The 19,122-nt window shown below is 39.4% G+C and overlaps 1 protein-coding gene across 1 annotated transcript in view; it reads right to left on the bottom strand.

Moving 5' to 3' along the window:
* The window catches only part of LOC128700601 (carbonic anhydrase-related protein 10-like), a 65,174-nt gene that overhangs the window by 28,123 nt on the left and 17,929 nt on the right, over nucleotides 1-19,122 (bottom strand). Inside the window, exon 4 of the mRNA XM_070098996.1 lies at nucleotides 11,100-11,195. Within this exon, the coding sequence (XP_069955097.1) occupies nucleotides 11,100-11,195 (96 nt within the window). The remainder of the gene's footprint in view (nucleotides 1-11,099; nucleotides 11,196-19,122) is intronic.

The following is a 19,122-nucleotide window of genomic DNA, read 5'->3' as shown; positions in this document are numbered from 1 at the left end:
ACATTCGTCGGGTAGCACTGAGAATTCATTAGATGTTTCCACAACAGTTTCTGCAGCAATCTCTTTCTTCTTCATTGTTTCTACCTTTCCATTCGTCTTCTTGATCGTCAACTTCGTTCCATGTTGTCCAGCCACTGACCAGGTTCCTTTCTTGACCTGAGGACTCAAAACAGGAGGACTACTACGAATCCTCTTGTTTTCCTCAGTCAGTCGCCGTATCTTCATCTTCGCTGTCCTCAATTCCTCCTTAAGCTGCTGGTAAAGTTGCTCGATGGAGGGCATCTTGGCTCAGTCCAAGGAGAGTACACTAACGTCCTCACTGAGCTAAGTACATGTCACGTTGGTTGTGGTGTTGGTGTTGGTGGTGTTGATATTGTTGTTGTTGTTGGTTGTGGTGGTGGTGATGGAGGAGGAGGAGGAGGAGGAGGAGGAGGTAGTGGATGTGGTGGTGTTGGTGTTGGTGGAGGTGGTGGTGGTGGTGGTGGTGGTGGTGGTGGTGGTGGTGGTGGAGGTAGTGGCGGCGGCGGCGGCGGCGGAAGCGGAGGAGGGGGAGGTGAAGACCCTGCCGTCCCCCACACTTCCTATCTGCTGTTTATTGAGTCAGAAATCTTGTGCAGATTATGAATGTTGTGGTGGAAGCAGACAGTTGGTGGAGCGGCCCAGGACACGCAATTTCCTCTCTTAGATGGAATCTCACTCTCTTCAGGTGCGCATGAAAGATGTGGTGGTGGTTAGCTGTCTCCCTTCCCTTACAGTTGTCTCTCTCTGTCTAGTTACAGTACACTGTCTCTCTCTTTCTGTCTAGTTACAGTACATTGTCTCTGTCTAGCTAAGGTATGCTCTCTGTCTAGCTACGGTACACTGTCTCTCTCTGTCTAGCTACGGTACACTGTCTCTGTCTAGCTACGGTACACTGTCTCTGTCTAGCTACGGTACACTGTCTCTGTCTAGCTACAGTTCACTGTCTCTTTCTAGCTAAGGTACACTATCTCTGTCTAGCTACTGTACACTCTCTGTCTATCTACGGTACACTGCCTCTGTCTAGCTACGGTACGCTGTCTCTCTGTCTACCTACGGTACACTGTCTCTGTCTAGCTACGGTACACTGTTTCTGTCTAGCTACGGTACACTGTATCTGTCTATCTACGGTACACTGTCTCTGTCTAGCTGCGGTACACTGTCTCTCTGTCAAGCTACGGTATGCTGTCTCTTTCTAGCTAAGGTACACTATTTCTCTCTAGCTACGGTACACTGTCTCTTTGTCTAGCTACGGTACACTGTCTCTCTGTTTAGCTACGGTACACTGTCTCTCTGTGTATCTCCCGGCTTGTAATCTCAGTCTCTTAGTCTGAGTGTCTGTGCTTACAAACAATACTGGGTCTACATTTTTCTCCGTTTATTTTCCTTACAGTATACTTTTCTGTCTCTTTGTCTCGTTCTCTCTTGGTATGTCTCTCTGTCTGTCTATCTGTGTGTGTGTATGTGTCTGTCTGTCTGTCTCTCTCTCTCTCTCTCTTTCTCTCTCTCTCTCTCTCTCTCTCTCTCTCTCTCTCTCTCTCTCTCTCTCTCTCTCTCTCTCTCTCTCTCTCTCTCTCTCTCTCTCTCTCTCTCTCCCTCTCTCCCTCTCTGTCTTCTGTCTTTCCCTACATACATTATAGAATATTCCCAAGTTGTGTCTGTAAGGGTTGAAATATAGTTCTTGGTCCAAGTAGGACCGGAACGTCGTCATAAGTTTCTTTCTCCTGTATGTGAGTTCTCTGTGTGTTGTTCCAGTTAGGGTACTGAGTTTTTTATTCATTATAGTTTTGGGATCACGTCATTAAGTTTCGAGTATCTAGTAAAGCTTATTTACTGCCCTAACAGGAAAAAAATCTCAACTATTGAATGATTGTTTAGAGGTGTCTTTCAGAACACACCTTAAATGGATGTATTGAATTTGAACTGATCTACAGAACTTGAGTGGGTGTATTGATTTCAGTTACACTACATTACTTGTGTGGGTGAATTTGGTTTACTTTCAGTACTCTACATGACACGAGTGAGTGTACTGAGCTGACGTATACTACATCCATTCAGTCAGGGTATTGGTTAGCATTCAGTACATCCATTCAGTGGGTATATTGAGTTGTCCTACTCCTTCCCTGTGTGTGGTATTTTGAGTCGTCCTACTCCTTCCCTGTGTGTGGTATTTTGAGTCGTCCTACTCCTTCCCTGTGTGTGGTATTTTGAGTCGTCCTACTCCTTCCCTGTGTGTGGTATTTTGAGTCGTCCTACTCCTTCCCTGTGTGTGGTATTTTGAGTCGTCCTACACTACACGATTTGACTGAGTGTAATGAGCTGACCTACACTAAATAATTTAAGTGGTATATAGAGTTGGCCTACACTACATGACAACAATGAGTGACTCTAGTTGACCTGCAATACATGGCTTTAGTGGGTTTTATTGATTTGACATACAGTACTTGACAAGAGTCGGTGTACTGAGCTGAGTTATAGTAAGCTACATGCCCTGAGCCCCTCAAGGGAGGTTCCTTGATACTGGTGAGGGGTTCTTGATCTAGGAAATTGGATCTGTGCTCCAGTTCCCTGGATTAAGCCTGAATACCTTCCATTTCCCCTCTCCCCCATAAGTGTTGTATAATCCTACGGGTTTAGCGCTTCTCCATTATTATAATAATAATAATACATACCCTGATTGAGTGTACACCCCATGAGAGAGTATACTGAGTGAATCTACACTGCATGACGTGTGGGTATACAAAGGGACGTTCACAACATGGCTTGAGAATGTGTATTGACTTGTCTGAAATGTCTTGACTTAAGTATTTTGAGTTAACGGGCAGTTCATGGCTTAAGTGTATATAGTGTTGACCTTCGCTACATAATTTGAATGTGTATAGCGAACTGCCCTTCGATACACTATATGACTTGAGTGTATCGAGATGTTTTTCACTTTATTCTATGAAAGAGCATATTGAGTTGGAGTTCAGTTCATCCCTATAGCTGGTGTACTGACGTGACCTACACTACATTCCTTCAGTGGGTGTGTTGAGTTGAATTACACTACATTACATGAGTGGATGTATTTGAGACGACCTTCACTACATCCCTTTACTGAGTGAATTTAGTGAACCTACACTACATCGAACAAGTTGGTACCGTGAGATGAGGTACATAGCTTCTCTTGAGTGAGAATAGTCATTTGACATTCACTACTTCAGAAACGGGTCGTGAACTACTTCCAGGAAGTCACTGGACTCCAGATTACCGGTCAAGAGAGTCCAATCAATTTAACTAAAGTTAAAATTCCTTAATATTACTGCGTTATCGAGTCTATGAGCTCTAACAGTTTCATCCCCAAAAAAGTATCTCTTTTTGTCGCTTTCTAATCTTATGGGTGGATATATTACACCTATAATTAATTTTATTGACTTCCTAGATTATTATTATTATAATCGTGGGGAGCGCTAAACCCGTGGGATTATATAGCGCCTGTGGGGGGGAATGGAAGGTATTCAGGCTTAATTCAAGGAACTGGGCCACAGATCCAATTCCCTAGATCAAGAGCCCTTCACCAGCGTCATGGAGCCTCCCTTGAGGGGCTGACTTTCTAGAAATTCTACTCAAACAGATCCTGTCACTAATCCATCAAATTTTATATTTGCCTTTATGCAGAAATTTATATTTTATCGTACATATAACGCTACTCCACCTCCTTTCCCGTCAGATCTATCTACATGGAACAACTTAAACCTTTGAATGTTCCACTCGGCAATCATGTCTCGACTTTTCAAATTAAGCCAAATCTCAATTGCTGCAATAACAATGGCTCCAGCCCATGCAGCCAGATGTAATTCTTTTATCTGATTTCTGGCGATTCTAATATTTGCATAAAATATTTTAAGATTTTTTTGTTTGTACCTTTCCTCTTTTTATCTTTTCCTTTTGCTTTCTTTAATTGTAATCATAATAATTAACAATTAACACCAGTTGCTCTGAACAACTATTTACTTCCAACATCCTTTCCTCGGCAAAATGCCACATATTACGAGACTCCCTCCCTTCCCAATTATGTCTATTGCTGACCTTTACCTGCTCAAGTTAATGTCTGCCATTATCGCTGCCTCCAGTACTGAGATCACTAACAATATCCTGCGTCCCAGCCTCAGGAAAACACACCCTTTGCCTCCTTTTCCTATCTCTAAGACAAAATGCTCTATCCATTAATTTACTCTGACTGTATCTAACTAAAGCAATGTTCTTTCCTTTGCTGGTGGTGTTTGTCGTGATGTTCTCGATGGTCTTGGTTGGGATGTTCTGAACTGTCGATTCACACTCGTCTGTTAACACAGAGAAGGAACTGTTGCACGCCACAGCAGTCTTGTGGACCTTCCTTAGTTTCATCTTCGTCCTATTCATTCTAACCAACATCCAATCATTAATTCGATCATCGTCACGGCTGTTCTCGACAACCTTATTTTGAACAGTTATTGATTACTGGGATATACCTGCAGACCCCTCTAAGCCGCTGAATCTCTCTTCTGCTTTCCTTTAACTCTGCAATAACCTTAAAGATACTGTTGCTCAAAGTTGAGGGAAGCCATAGTGTGCCCTCTGAATGGGACCCAATGTATATAATGTAAATATATATATATATATATATATATATATATATATATATATATATATATATATATATATATATATATATATATATATATATATATATATATATATATATATATGCAAAACAACCACTCTGAAAGAATAGAGAAATTCCAAGCGCTTTCGTGACTACTCACATTATCAAGGAACTATATATATATGTCGTGCCGAATAGGCAGAACTTGCGATCTTGGGTTAAATAGTAACGCTCATCTTGCCATATAGGACAAGCGAAAATTTGTGTATGCAATAATTTCGCCAAAATCATTCTGAACCTAACGAAAAAAATATATTTCACTGTGTTTGTTTAGTATTAAATTATTGTAAACAAATCTAAAATATATTTAGTTGGGTTAGGCTAAAATAAATTTTTCTTGTTATAAGTAAGTTTTCTAAGATTCTTTTGGTGCAAAATTATAAATTTTTACATTAACATTAATGAAAAAAATATATCTTTGAACGTATAAGAGAAAATTTTAGAAATGACTTAATTTTAAATGAGTTCTTGCTAATTGACCCGTTTTACATATTCGGCACGACATATATATATATATATATATATATATATATATATATATATATATATATATATATATATATATATATATATATATATATATATATATATTACCTTTTTCATACAATTTTATTTTGCCGATATTTTCATTAATATCTATAATGAAAATAGCTTGCTTTATATTATTATTTGACATATTATATTAGCTTATGTCGGTAGGCAGGATGTTACAATTTACACATCTCACTGTGCTCGCTGTTGGAGAGTTGTGATTGGCTGTCTGCTCTCACAAACTGCCTTGCTAACTACCGGCTCGCTTGTTTACCTGCCATGGTCGCCGGAGTATCTCTGGCTTCTCACCTCTGATTGGAGACTGCCCTCTCTACCTCACTCTCGCTCTAGATCTGCTTCTTGTCTTAGAAGCATCTCTCTTGTCTCTAGTGTCTCTGGCTGTTTGTTCGTGATTTACACTGTTTTTGGCAGGGTATGATTTCGTTGGAGACCCGAAACTTACTTCTTGTAACTGTTCACAGAGCACTGTTTAGACTTACGGATTTTTGACGTTTTGCAGAGGTGTGTCGAGTGGAGAAAGTTCAGTCCTGGTCCCAAGCTAAAGCATCGGACCTATCTTGTTTTGGCACATACGCACCGTCGTAGTCGGGGATTTGATTTTGCTGAACTTAGATTAGGTATTAAGGGAGTTTTATGCCTTTCATGGAGGATCTGCTCATGGTCCCCAGTTAGTGTCATTATTTTGTCTTCTTGTTTCTGACGTTGTGAGACTGTTTACTGCTGCTTTGTACATTATTGCTGTTTGGCGATTGGTTTGTCATATTGTTCAAGTAAGCTGTTTTGATTGCCTTGATGGCCGAGAAGATAGGTTATTTGAAGACTTGTTGTCAGTCACTATTTAAGTTTAAGTCGAGTCTAGTCTTACTGAGACATAACGAGCACTGAGCACGTCCACACATTCTCATACACACCTGTATTTATCATCTGAGTGTAACTCGTCATGGCTACGTACTACATCCCCTCAAGGGAGGTTCCTTGATGCTGGTGAGGGGCTCTTCATCTAGGGAATTGGATTTGTGCTCCGGTGCTCTGAATTGAGCCTGAATACCTTCCACCCCCCCCCACATACGCTGTATTATCCTACGGGTTTAGCGCTCCTCCATGATTATAATTATAATACGTACCAGATGGTACTTAAGAATCATACTGTTACGAAATGTGCCCTGAGCTTTTATACTATTATATGTTTAATTTAACAATGCATTACAAGAGAAGTGTAGGAGCTTATATCCTAAATTATATCAAACTTTCTTACTTTGATATTGTCCACCTAGACACCTTTGTTATTGAAGATCTCAAATTTTATTTCGTTGGGTTATTGTCATCCAGTTGGGATCCCAAAACGCTATTAATAATTCTCTCAAATTCAAGGGATAACTGGACTTGATCTTATTCTGACAAACTGTTACAAAACCAGAAACAGTCTAGATGCTAGAGGTTGATCAATAAGTTAACCTAGTATTTTCTGGAGATGTCTATGCTTTATGGATATCGCATTTTGCAACAAGCCATCATCACAGTCTCAGCCATGAACGGAGAACACAGTAGGCACGTCAACACAGTAGGCACGTCTTCACACGATACAGATCATCTTACCTTTGCTTACCATGATTCAAGGTCTACATCACCGAGTTTATAACTACGAGGATTATTGTCGGTACCAAGGACTATCACTTTACACTTGTCCACATTGAAATGTATCTGCCACTTTTCACACCATGACATTAATTTGTCTAAATCCTGCTGAAGTTCATTGGCATCCTCCTCAGAATATATTATTCTGCCTATGTTGTGCCGTCAGCGAATTTACTTGTGTTACTCGTTATTCCGTCATCAAGGTCATTAATGTAAATTATGAGCAACAATGGACCCAAAACTGATCATTGTGGAATGCCACTAGTGACCGGTCCCCATTCAGACTTGACCCCACTAATGCAAACTGTCTACCTCCTATTAGTCAGCCATGCCTCGATCCATGTTGTAACTTTACCTCCTATATCACGAGCTGCCACTTTTCTTAACAGTCTTTAGTGAGGTACCCCTCGGAAGGTTCCTTGACGCTGGTGGTGAGCTCTTGTTCTAGGGAATTGGATCTGTGCTCTAGTTCCCTGAATTGAGCCTGAATACCTTTCATCCGCCCCCTCCCCCAACAGGCTCTGTATAATCCCTACGAATTTAGCGCTCCCCCGTGATTATAGTAGTAATCGTTAGCGGCTGACTAAGTTCCCACTTACATTCCTTAAGTTTTCTTGTTTACAGTTTCCTCGGGGCTCCGGGACTTATTTAGTTTGGGTTTATCTAATTGTTTAATAAGTATATCCCTCGTGACTGTAATATTACTTGATTTGTTTTCCTCAGGGCCCGATTAATTACTGATAACTGTTATATCATTTATGTCTTCTTGTGTGAAAATTGACAAGAAATAACTATTAAAAGTAGAGCATATTTGCTGGTCGTTATCAGTAAGCTTTCCAGACTTAGTTTTTAGTGGTCCTAATTTTTCCCTGATCATTGTTCTATACATCTGAAAGAACCCTTTTGAATTTGTCTTTGATTTTCTAGCTACTTTAATTTCATAGTTGCGTTTAGCCTTCCTGATCCCCTTTTTTACCTCTCTTTAAAATGAACATATTGATCAATAAGGCTAACCTCTCCTCTTTTGATGCGCCTATAAATTCCTCTTTCCTCTCTTAACAGATGCATTAGTCAACTATTCATCCATTTGAGATCATTCTTATTTGACCTAATTTCTCTCTGAGAAATATACTTTGAGGATGTTGTACATTAAATAAAATTATATTCGCAGTTCCTATCGTTATTTACAATAATGATAGGAATTAGAATCATTAGACAGATATTCTCAGTCAAGACTAGACATGTATTCCCTAAGTCCATTGTAATCGGCAGAACGAAAATCGAGGATTTTGCCGTATTATCCTCTGTTTTCGTATTCCTCCAAGGTCCTCAGTGATCTCCAGATTATTAACGAGGGTTTCCTTATTTAACAAAATTTCACCTACACTACAACAATCAGTGGGTGAATTGAGATGATCTTCACTACCTGACTTGAATGGGTGTATTGGCTTCACCTTCAGTATACTACATGACTTCAGTTAGTATATAGAGTCTATCTAAGCTACATCTATTTGGTTAGTGCAATGAACTGACCTACTCACCATTAATTGGTCATATTTGAATGGCATTCATTTTATCTTTTCATTAAATAAATTAAGTAGACGTACACTACATCACGTGAGTAGGTGTATTGAGCTGACCTATACCATGTAATTTGAGTTAGAATTTTGAGTTATTATTCACCGCATCCCTTGAATGAGTGTACTGAGTTTGCATTTAATACATCCCTTAAGTTGAAGTACTGAGTACTTCTGCACTATATATCTCTCTTATCCCTCACTAAGTGTATGGAGTTCAAATATAATTCATGAGTTAATTGTGGTTATTGAATTTGCTGTGTTGACTTACATTACATTCCTTAAGTGAAAGTTGATAAATAAGACACATTTGCAACACTTGGGTATCTCTACTAGCGAAACATTACGCCTGCACGACAGGCTTCTTAAGTCAGGCAAGGGTGGATACAACACTGGAAGCAGTAGTAGGTTTAGCGTCTCATTTTAGATTATAATAATAATACTGGAAGCAGTAGACATAATGACGTGATCAGTCCGTCACCCTAGGTTTGAGGTGGTCAGTCCCTCTAGCCTAAAGCATAGGCAAACGACCAGACCTTATGTACTGCAGCAGAGGAGAGATAAAGCAGCTGGAGTTGACGTCATACGTGAGCGTGGCCCACCAGCACAATAGATCCTGTCAAACTATTGTTTAGTTATGAAGTTGCAGAAGTCATCCCATGGACCACGATACCACGGTGTTGCTATGTCAGATCGCTTCAAGACTACTTCTACTGCTTCCAGTGCTTTATTCACCTGTAACTTGCTGAAAGAGCCTGGTGTACGGTGAAGCGTTTCGGCAGTAAACATACCCGTTGATCTATACTACATGACTTGAACATGCCATGTATACCTAAACTACATATTTGGAGCGGATGTACTGAGCAGACCTGCACTATCTGACTTGATTATATATCCTAGTGCTTAACTGCCCTCACACTGAAGGAATCGTTTATGTCTCTTGGAGGTATGATAAACTTCTGCCGCGAGTTTTGTTGCCCTTTTCTGTTGTAAGTTGTGCAGCTTCGTTATTTTCCAAGTACTTTCAACCAGTCTCTCTTTAGTTTGTTCCTATCAACTGTGCCTTGTGTATCGTAAGTGATGTGATCATATATCCTGTAACTTTTCCTTTTTCTAGTGATATGAGATTGAGCTCTCTTCACTTAACTTCGTTTCCCAGTCCATGTGGATCTGTACTCTCCTATTACGGGTTGCGGATTCGAATCATGTTTTCAATACCGATGATAAATTAGAAATATGTTCAACACTTGGGTGTGTTTATTGAGGAAACGTTTCGTCATAGAATGGCTTCATCAGTCCTATAAACAGAAGAACTGTAAAGATCAGAAGGAGTTTGAGGCAATCAGTCTCTCAGCCTGGAGTCGATTACATTGACTCCAAATTGAGGGACTGATTACCTCAAACTCCTATTCATCACCATTCTCCATCGTGTGGACTGATGAAGCCACTGTGTGGCTAAACGTTTCCTCAATAAAGACACCCAAGTGTTGCACATGTGTCTAATTTATCAACTTGTAGGTTCTCTGAACCATTTTCCTACATTCCTAACACCGCCTCATATCTGGTCATATACGAGTCCTAACGTCTGATCTTCAAGGTGTGTATAAAATTTGCCTCGATAGAGTTTCAAGCATCCCTGAGGCTATGTGAATATTTCCTGACATCTCTGGGATTCATCCGAATCTTTAACTTCAATCTACGTCGCCTTGTACCAATTTCTCCGCCTCACCTGCAGTTATTTTAACCTTTCTCTCAAATCCTCTATTCTGAAATATCATCAAGATTAGTTATTTTAGGCTCTTCTCTTATCAGTTTTTTTTTTCAAATCCCCGAGTATTTCCGCGAGAATTACCTCGAATAAAGGGAGGAGGATCGAGCCTCCACTAGCTTGTCTACTGAATAGCCCACAAGAGTTTACCGCTAACCATGATAATGTAATAATATATCTTTATTTCTACAAATACATTATAAGGTATACAGTCCTAGCTGACATGAATTACCTCCTACAACACAGAAAGCCGCTTGTTACGCAGAGCATTTCGGACATATTAGGTCAATTTTGTCCCAGGATGCAACCCACACCAGTCCACTAACACCCAGGTATCCCTTATTACTGATGGGTGAACATGGACAACCGGTGTAAGGAAACACGACCAATGTTTCCAATCTTTGCCGGGAATCGAACCCGGACCATCAGCGTGTGAAGCGAGAGCTTTCCCTACCAGGCCACGGGCCACCGTGACCTAGAAGTATCCTCATGATATACGCTCTCACATAAACATTTTGTTTAAAACTAGACGAAACTCTACGAAAGAGTGAAATATGACTTGATAAAGCTCCACCCAGTACCAAACATGATAAAGCTCCACCCAGTGCCAAACATGATAAAGCTCCACCCAGTGCCAAACATGATAAAGCTCCACCCAGTGCCAAACATGATAAAGCTTTACAGAGAAGGATGCCTACTCACCTGGAGTCTCCGAGCCTACTCACCTAGACATCTTCTAGCGCACTCATCTGGGTATCGACGACCCTACTCATCTAGACATCTTCTAGCCTACTTACCTGGGCATCTCTCAGCCTACTCACTTGGGCGTTTTCGAGCCTACTCGGGCCTCTCCGAGCCTACTCACCTGGATGAGCAAAGCGATACCCACCACACCGTATACTTGAGCTGAGGCCTGGCTGAAGTTTCTGTAGAGCTGAGAGTTGTATCCATAGAGCTGGAGCTGTGGGAAGAAGATGTATTAGTAGAGCTGTGGGAAAAGGTGGTATTAACAGAACTCTGGAAAAAGGTGGTATTAGCAAAGCTGTGGGCAAAGGCAGTATTAACAGAGGGGTGGGATATGAAGAGAAGTCTTTGGGAAGATATGGGATATAGAAGAGAGAGCTGTGGGGAGAAATGGGATAAGAAGAGAAAGGTGTGGGGAAATAGGATGTGAAGATAGAGCTGTGGGGAGAAATAAGATAAGCAGAGAGAGCTTTGGGGAGAAATAATGTAAGAAGAGAGAACTGTGGGGGGAAATAAGATGAGAGAGAGCTGTGGGGTGAGGCAAGATTAGTAATTATCGAGAGGAGTGAGATTAGCAGAGAGATTTGTGGGGAGAAGTGAGTTTGGTGAAAAGCTCTGGCACAGTGAGTGAGGGGAAATTGTGCAATAAGAAATTATTAATAGAAGATACCTACACCCCATCAATACACCATCTGCACCTATCTACACCACATCTACACCCCATCTACACACCATCTACAACCATCTACATCCCATCTATACCCAATCTATACACCATCTACACCCATCTACACCCACATACGCCTCATCGACACCCCAACTACACACCCATCTAACTCCCTTTCTAATCAAGGTAAGCACATTCTGGTTGTAGGTGACCCACAGGTAAGATATATGGACTGTGCTTTCTGTAACCGAGATAGGAGTGTTGGAAAGAGAGTGTGCTTCCCTAGAGCTGGTGTTGATGACATAGTCAACAGGCTGGATAATATTATGTCAGGTAATGAGAATAAGACCATCATCTGTCTTAGTGCTGGTGGAAATGATATCAGGAAGGGCAGGAGACAAGAGCTGCTGGATAAGTAAAAGTCAGTCATAGATGTAATTAGGTCTAAGGGAAGGGTCCCAATCATATGTAGCATCTTGGCAAGAAGGGAAGTGGGCAATGAATGGATGTCTAGGGCAACTGGTGTAAATTGTTGGCTAGACAGGTACTACAAGGAATTTGCAATCCCATTCATTGATAACTGCGACAAATATTATGGCAAACGTGGTGGGGTACGTCTTTCAGTAGACGGAGTGGTTGCATTAGCCAACTCGATTCAGGGGGCCATTGCTGACTTGTCTAGGACTTTAAACTGATAGATTATAGAGATATAATCTATCAGCTGCATTACAAGGGTTGAAAACAACATATATTATCAGGATACGTCAGGAATATGTTTAATAGACAATATTCAAAATAAAGTTGCTAGTAAAGGCAAATAAAATGACAAACAGAGACAGTAAAGGGTAGAGAGTGACTAGCTCCCTTAATTAAGGTTTACTGTACTAACAGAAGGAGTCTAAGAAATAAGATAAATGAGTTAAGATTACTTGCATGTGCAGGTAATGTAGATATTATTTCTATACCAGAAACCTGGTACAAGGCTATAAACTATTCCACACTGATAGGGTCAACAGGAAGGGTGGTGGAGTGGCAATGTATGTCAGAGATAATTTAAATTGTTGTGTTAGACAAGATATAAGATTAGAAGCATCGCACACAGAATCTGTTTGGCTACAGTTTCTAGAAGGTCGTGACAAATTAATTTTGGGTGTGATTTATAGGCCCCCAAATCTTCATAGGGAGTGCAGTAAGCTGCTATGGGACGAAATTCAAAAAGGCGTCTAGATGTGATAATGTTGTGTTGATGGGAGATTTTCAAACTGATTGGAACAATATGACAAGAAGTCTTGAGTCTAATCACTTTCTTGATACGATTCAGGATTGGCTTTTAAAACAGTTTGTGACAGAACCAACTAGAGGAAACAACCTGCTTGATTCGGTTCTTGCCAACAAGGAATCACTAATAAATAATCTTGAGGCTAATGATAAGCTTGGGGAAAGTGATTACAAATCACTCAGTTTCAATATATCATGGAATTACCTTAAAAACTGATATCAAATCTCTGTCCCAGACTTCCGCTTGGCCGATTTCATGGGAATGAGAAATTACCTGGGTGGGCTATATATATATATATATATATATATATATATATATATATATATATATATATATATATATATATATATATATATATATATATATATATATAAACATGCAAGATTTTAGGTACGTCTTGCTACTTCTACTTGCACTTAGGTCACACTACACATACATGTACAAGCATATATATACACACCCCTCTGGGTTTTCTTCTATTTTCTTTCTAGTTCTTGTTCTAGTTTATTTCCTCTTATCTCCATGGGGAAGTGGAACAGAATTCTTTCTCTGTAAGCCATGCGTGTTGTAAGAGGCGACTAAAATGCCGGGAGCAAGGGGCTAGTAACCCCTTCTCCCGTATAAATTACTAAATTTAAAAAGTGAAACTTTCGTTTTTCTTTCTGGGCCACCCTGCCTTGGTAGGATACGGCCGGTTTGTTGAATATATATATATATATATATATATATATATATATATATATATATATATATATATATATATATCTATATATACATATATGTCGTGCCGAATAGGCAGAACTTGCGATCTTGGCTTAAATAGCAACGTTCATCTTGCCATATAGGACAAGTGAAAATTTGTGTATGCAATAATTTCGCCAAAATCATTCTGAACCTAACGAAAAATATATATTTCACTGTGTTTGTTTAGTATTAAATTATTGTAAATAAATCTAAAATATATTTAGTTAGGTTAGGCTAAAATAAATTGTTCTTGTTACAATAAGGTTTGGTAAGTTTTCTAAGATTTTTTTGACGCAAAATTAAATTTTTTTACATTAGCATTAATGAAAAAAATATATCTTTAAACGTATAAGAGAAAATTTCAGAAAGGACTTAATTTTAAATGAGCTGTTGCTAATTGACCAGTTTTACATATTCGGCACGACATACATATATATATATATATATATATATATATATATATATATATATATATATAATATATATATATATATAATATGTAATTCGCAGAACAGGAGAAATATTCACAAACACTAATCTCTGGTCGAAGGAGACTCGAACCTAGGAACCAAGGGACAAGGTACACAGTGCTCTAACCAACCAGCCACACTGGTCCAATACCTTGGCGCCCAGCTAGATTAGTGTTTATGAATATTTTGCCTGTTCTGGTTGCCTTGGATCAAAACGTCTAGCGTTCGCTGGGCGCCAAGGTATTGGACCAGTGTGGCTGGGTGGTTAGAGCATTGCGTACCTTGTCCCTTGGTTCGTAGGTTCGAGTCTCCTTCGACAAAAGATTTGTGTTTATATATATATATATATATATATATATATATATATATATATATATATATATATATATATATATGTCGTGCCGAACAGGCAGAATTTGCTCTCTTGGCTTAAGTAGCAACGTTCATCTTGCCATATAGGGCAAGTGAAAATTTGTGTATGCAATAATTTCGCCAAAATCATTCTGAACCTAACGAAAAAAAATATATTTCACTGTGTTTGTTTAGTATTAAATTATTGTAAACAAATCTAAAATATATTTAGTTGGGTTAGGCTAAAATAAATTGTTCTTGTTATAATAAGGTTAGGTAAGTTTTCTAAGATTCTTTTGGTGCAAAATTAAATTTTTTTACATTAACATTAATGAAAAAAAATATCTTTAAACGTATAAGAGAAAATTTTAGAAAGGACTTAATTGTAAATGAGTTCTTGCTAATTGACCAGTTTTACATATTCGGCACGAATGTGTGTGTGTGTGTGTGTGTGTGTGTGTGTGTGTGTGTGTGTGTGTGTGTGTGTGTGTGTGTTTGTGTGTGTGTGTGTGTGTGTGTGTGTGTGTGTGTGTAATTGTACTGTATACCAACAGTGTACAGTATGGAAAATGATAAACCCACTTGGAGACAGACAATACAAGTAATTAAGAAGGAAGTGTATATTTTGGCCTCTAACTAAGGTCCTGGTGAGCAGAGGGCTCAGCTGAAGGACAAAATATGCAGCTTCCAGTATTAATACTTTTATTTCTCTCTCCAGTTGGGTTGCACTCTATCTACTGATTAATGTTCATGTATTACCAACTTTGCAGTGCACAGCATATACAGTATAAACTAGAAAATACACATCAGTGTACAGTGTATACACACAAAATGGATGTCCACAAACTAGGCATGTGCTTATGTATACTGTTCCCTGTTGCTGATCTCTGTTGAAGCATGATGTTCCAGATAAAATTGTTAAAATTAAATAAATTTAATGAATGATATAAAATATCAGTGAAAATTTGATATGCACACATGAATATGCAAGTTTTCATTAAATGAATTGGTCTGACAATTATGTTAAAACTTTTAAAGTAAACACTATTCAATGCAAAAAAAAATGCTTAATTTTTTTTTTAACAAGTCGGCCGTCTCCCACCGAGGCAGGGTGACCAAAAAGAAAGAAAATCCCCAAGAAGAAAATACTTTCATCATCAGTCAGCACTTCCACCTGACTCACACATAATCACTGCATATACATATAAAGATACACAACATATCCCTCCAAACTGCCAATATCCCGAACTCATCCTTTAAAGTGCAGGCATTGTACTTCCCATTTCCAGGACTCAAGTCCGACTATATAAAAATAACCGGTTTCCCTGAATCCCTTCACTAAATATTACCCTGCTCACACTCCAACAGATCGTCAGGTCGCAAATACCATTTGTCTCCATTCACTCCTATCTAACACGCTCACGCACGCCTGCTGGAAGTCCAAGCCCCTCGCTCACAACACCGCCTTTACCCCCTTCCTCCAACCTTTACGAGGACGACCCCTACCCCGTCTTCCTTCCCTTACAGATTCATACGCTCTCAATGTCATTCTACTTTGATCCATTCTCTCTAAATGATCAAACTACCTCAACAAACCCTCTTCAGCCCTCTGACTAATACTTTTATTAACTCCACACCTTCTCCTAATTTCCACACTCCGAATTTTCTGCATAATATTTACACCACACATTGCCCTTAGACAGGACATCTCCACCGCCTCCAACCGCCTCCTCGCTGCAGCATTCACAACCCAAGCTTTACACCCATATAAGAGTGTTGGTACTTCTATACTGTCATACATTTCCTTCTTTGCCTCCATAGACAACATTTTTTGCCACCACATATACCTCAATGCACCACTCACCTTTTTTCCTTCAATTCTCTGATTAACCTCACCCTTCATAAATCCATCCGCTGACACGTCAACTCACAAATATCTGAAAACATTCATTTCTTCCATACTCCTCCTCACCAATTTGATATCCAATTTTTCTTTATCTAAATCATTTGATTCTCTCATCACCTTACTCTTTTCTATGCTCACTTTCAACTTTCTACCTTTACGCACACTCCCAAATTAGTCCACTAACCTTTGCAATTTTTCTTTAGAATCTCCCATAAGCAAAAAGCAACTGTGTCACTTCCCATTTTGTATTTAATTCCCCATAATTTAATCCCACCCCTCTCCCGAACACCCTAGTATTTACTTCTTTTACAACCCCATCTATAAATATATTAAACAACCATGGTGACATTACAGATCTCTGTCTAAGACCTAATTTTACCGGGAAGTAGTCTCCCTCTCTTCTACACACCCTAACCTGAGCCTCACTATCCTCATATAAACTCTTTACAGCATTTAGTAACTTACTACCTATTCCATATGTACTTGCAACATCTGCCACATTGCTCCCCTATCCACTCTATCATATGCCTTTTCTAAATTCATAAATGCAATAAAAACTTCTCTACCTTTATTTAATACTGTTCACATATATGCTTCAATGTAAACACTTGATCTACACATCCCCTACCCACTCTAAAACCTCCTTCCTCATCTGCAATTCTACATTCTGTCTTACCTCTAATTCTTTCAATAATAACCCTACAGTATACTTTTCCTGGTATACTCAGTAAACTTATTCCTCTCTTTTGTCCCCCTTCCCTTTATATAAAGGGACTATACACGCTCTCCGCTAATCCATAGGTACCTTCCCCTCTTTCATACATTTACTAAACAAAAATACCAATCACTTCAACGTTATGTCTCCCCCTGCTTTTAACATTTCTGTCATGATCCCGTCAGTTTCAGCTGCTTTACCCCCTTTCATTCTACGTAATACCTCACGCACCTCCCAACACTCACATCCTGCTCTTCTTCACTCCTAAAAGATGATATACCTCCCTGGCCAGTGCATAAAATTACCGCCTCCTTTCTTCGTCGACATTTAAAAGTTCCTCAAAATATTCTCTCCATCTACCCAATACCTCCATCTCCCCATCTACTAACTCCCATACTCTGTTTTTAACTGACAAATTCATTTGTTCCCTAGTTTTTCTTGACAGTGCCTCTCCTACTCTATCATCTGTTCTCCTTTTGCACTCTCTCACCACTCTCTTCACCTTTCTTTTACTCTCAATATACTCTACTCTTCTTATAACACTTCTGCTTTCTAGATACCTCTCATAAGCTACCTTTTTCTCTTTTATCACACCCTTTACTTCATCATTCCACCAATCACTCCTCTTTCCTCCTGCACCCACCCTCCTATAACCACAAACTTCTACCCCACATATTAATGTTACATTTTTAAAACTGTTCCAACCCTCTTCAACCCCCCCCCCCACTATTCATACCTGCACCAGCCCACCTTTCTGCCAATATTTGCTTATATTTCACCCGATCTTCCTCCTCCCTTAGTTTATACACTTTCCCTTCCCTCTTACTTGTTGTTGCCATTATCCTCCTGTTCCATCTACCTCTTTCTCTAACTGTAGCTACAACTACATAATGATCCGATATATCAGTTGCCCCTCTATAAACATGTACATCCTGGAGCCTACCCATCAACCTTTTATCCACCAATACTTAATCTAACAAACTACTTTCATTACGTGCTATATCATACCTTGTATATTTATTTATCCTCTTTTTCATAAAATATGTATTACTTGTTACCAAACATCTTTCTACACATAGCTCAATTAAAGGCTCACCATTTACATTTACCCCTGGCACCCCAAATTTACCTACTACTCCATCAACAACATTTTTACCCACTTTAGCATTAAAGTACTCTCACACTTGGTTCAAAACTCCCCACGCATTCACTCAACATTTCCCAAAATCTCTCTCTCTCTCTCTTCTATACTTCTCTCTTCCCCAGGTGCATATACGCTTACTATAACCCACTTCTCACATCCAACCTTTATTTTACTCCACATAATACTTGAATTAATACATACCGGCATGGCTTAACCTTCAACATTATCGCTACTCCTTCCTTAGCTCTAACTCTATTTGAAACCCCTGACCTAATCCCATTCATTCTTCTCCACTGAAACTCTCCAACCCCCTTTAGCATTGTTTCACTTAAAGCCAGGACATCCAGCTTCTTCTCATTCATAACATCCACAATCATCTCTTTCTTATCATTCGCACAACATCCACGCACATTCAGGCTTCCCACTTTGACAATTTTCTTCTTATTCTTTTCAGTAATTACAGGAAAAGGGGTTACTAGCTCATTGTTCCCTGCAAATGACATGGAGAGCGTTTAAATCTGTAGGGGAAGGAATGCTGGGTAGGGGTCGTTCTCGAAAAGGTTGGAAGAAAGGTGTAAGGGAGGTTTTGTGGGCGAGGAGCTTGGACTTCCAGCAGGCGTGCGTGAGCGTTTTAGATCGGAGTGAATGGAGACGAATGGTATTTGGGACCTGACGAGCTGATGGAGTGTGAGCAGGGTAATATTTAGAGAAGGGATTCAGGGAAAACCGGTTATTTTTATATAGCCGGACTTGAGTCCTGGAAATGGGAAGTACAATGTCTTCACTTTAAAGGAGGGGTTTGGGATATTGGCAGTTTGGAGGGATATGTTGTATATTTTTATACGTATATGCTTCTAAACTGTTGCGT

The sequence above is a fragment of the Cherax quadricarinatus genome, chromosome 65 (assembly GCF_038502225.1).
Source record: "Cherax quadricarinatus isolate ZL_2023a chromosome 65, ASM3850222v1, whole genome shotgun sequence".
Taxonomy (NCBI): Eukaryota; Metazoa; Arthropoda; class Malacostraca; order Decapoda; family Parastacidae; genus Cherax; species Cherax quadricarinatus.
The sequence above is the reverse complement of the archived record's forward strand: the minus strand, read 5'-3'. Positions and strand labels throughout refer to the sequence as shown.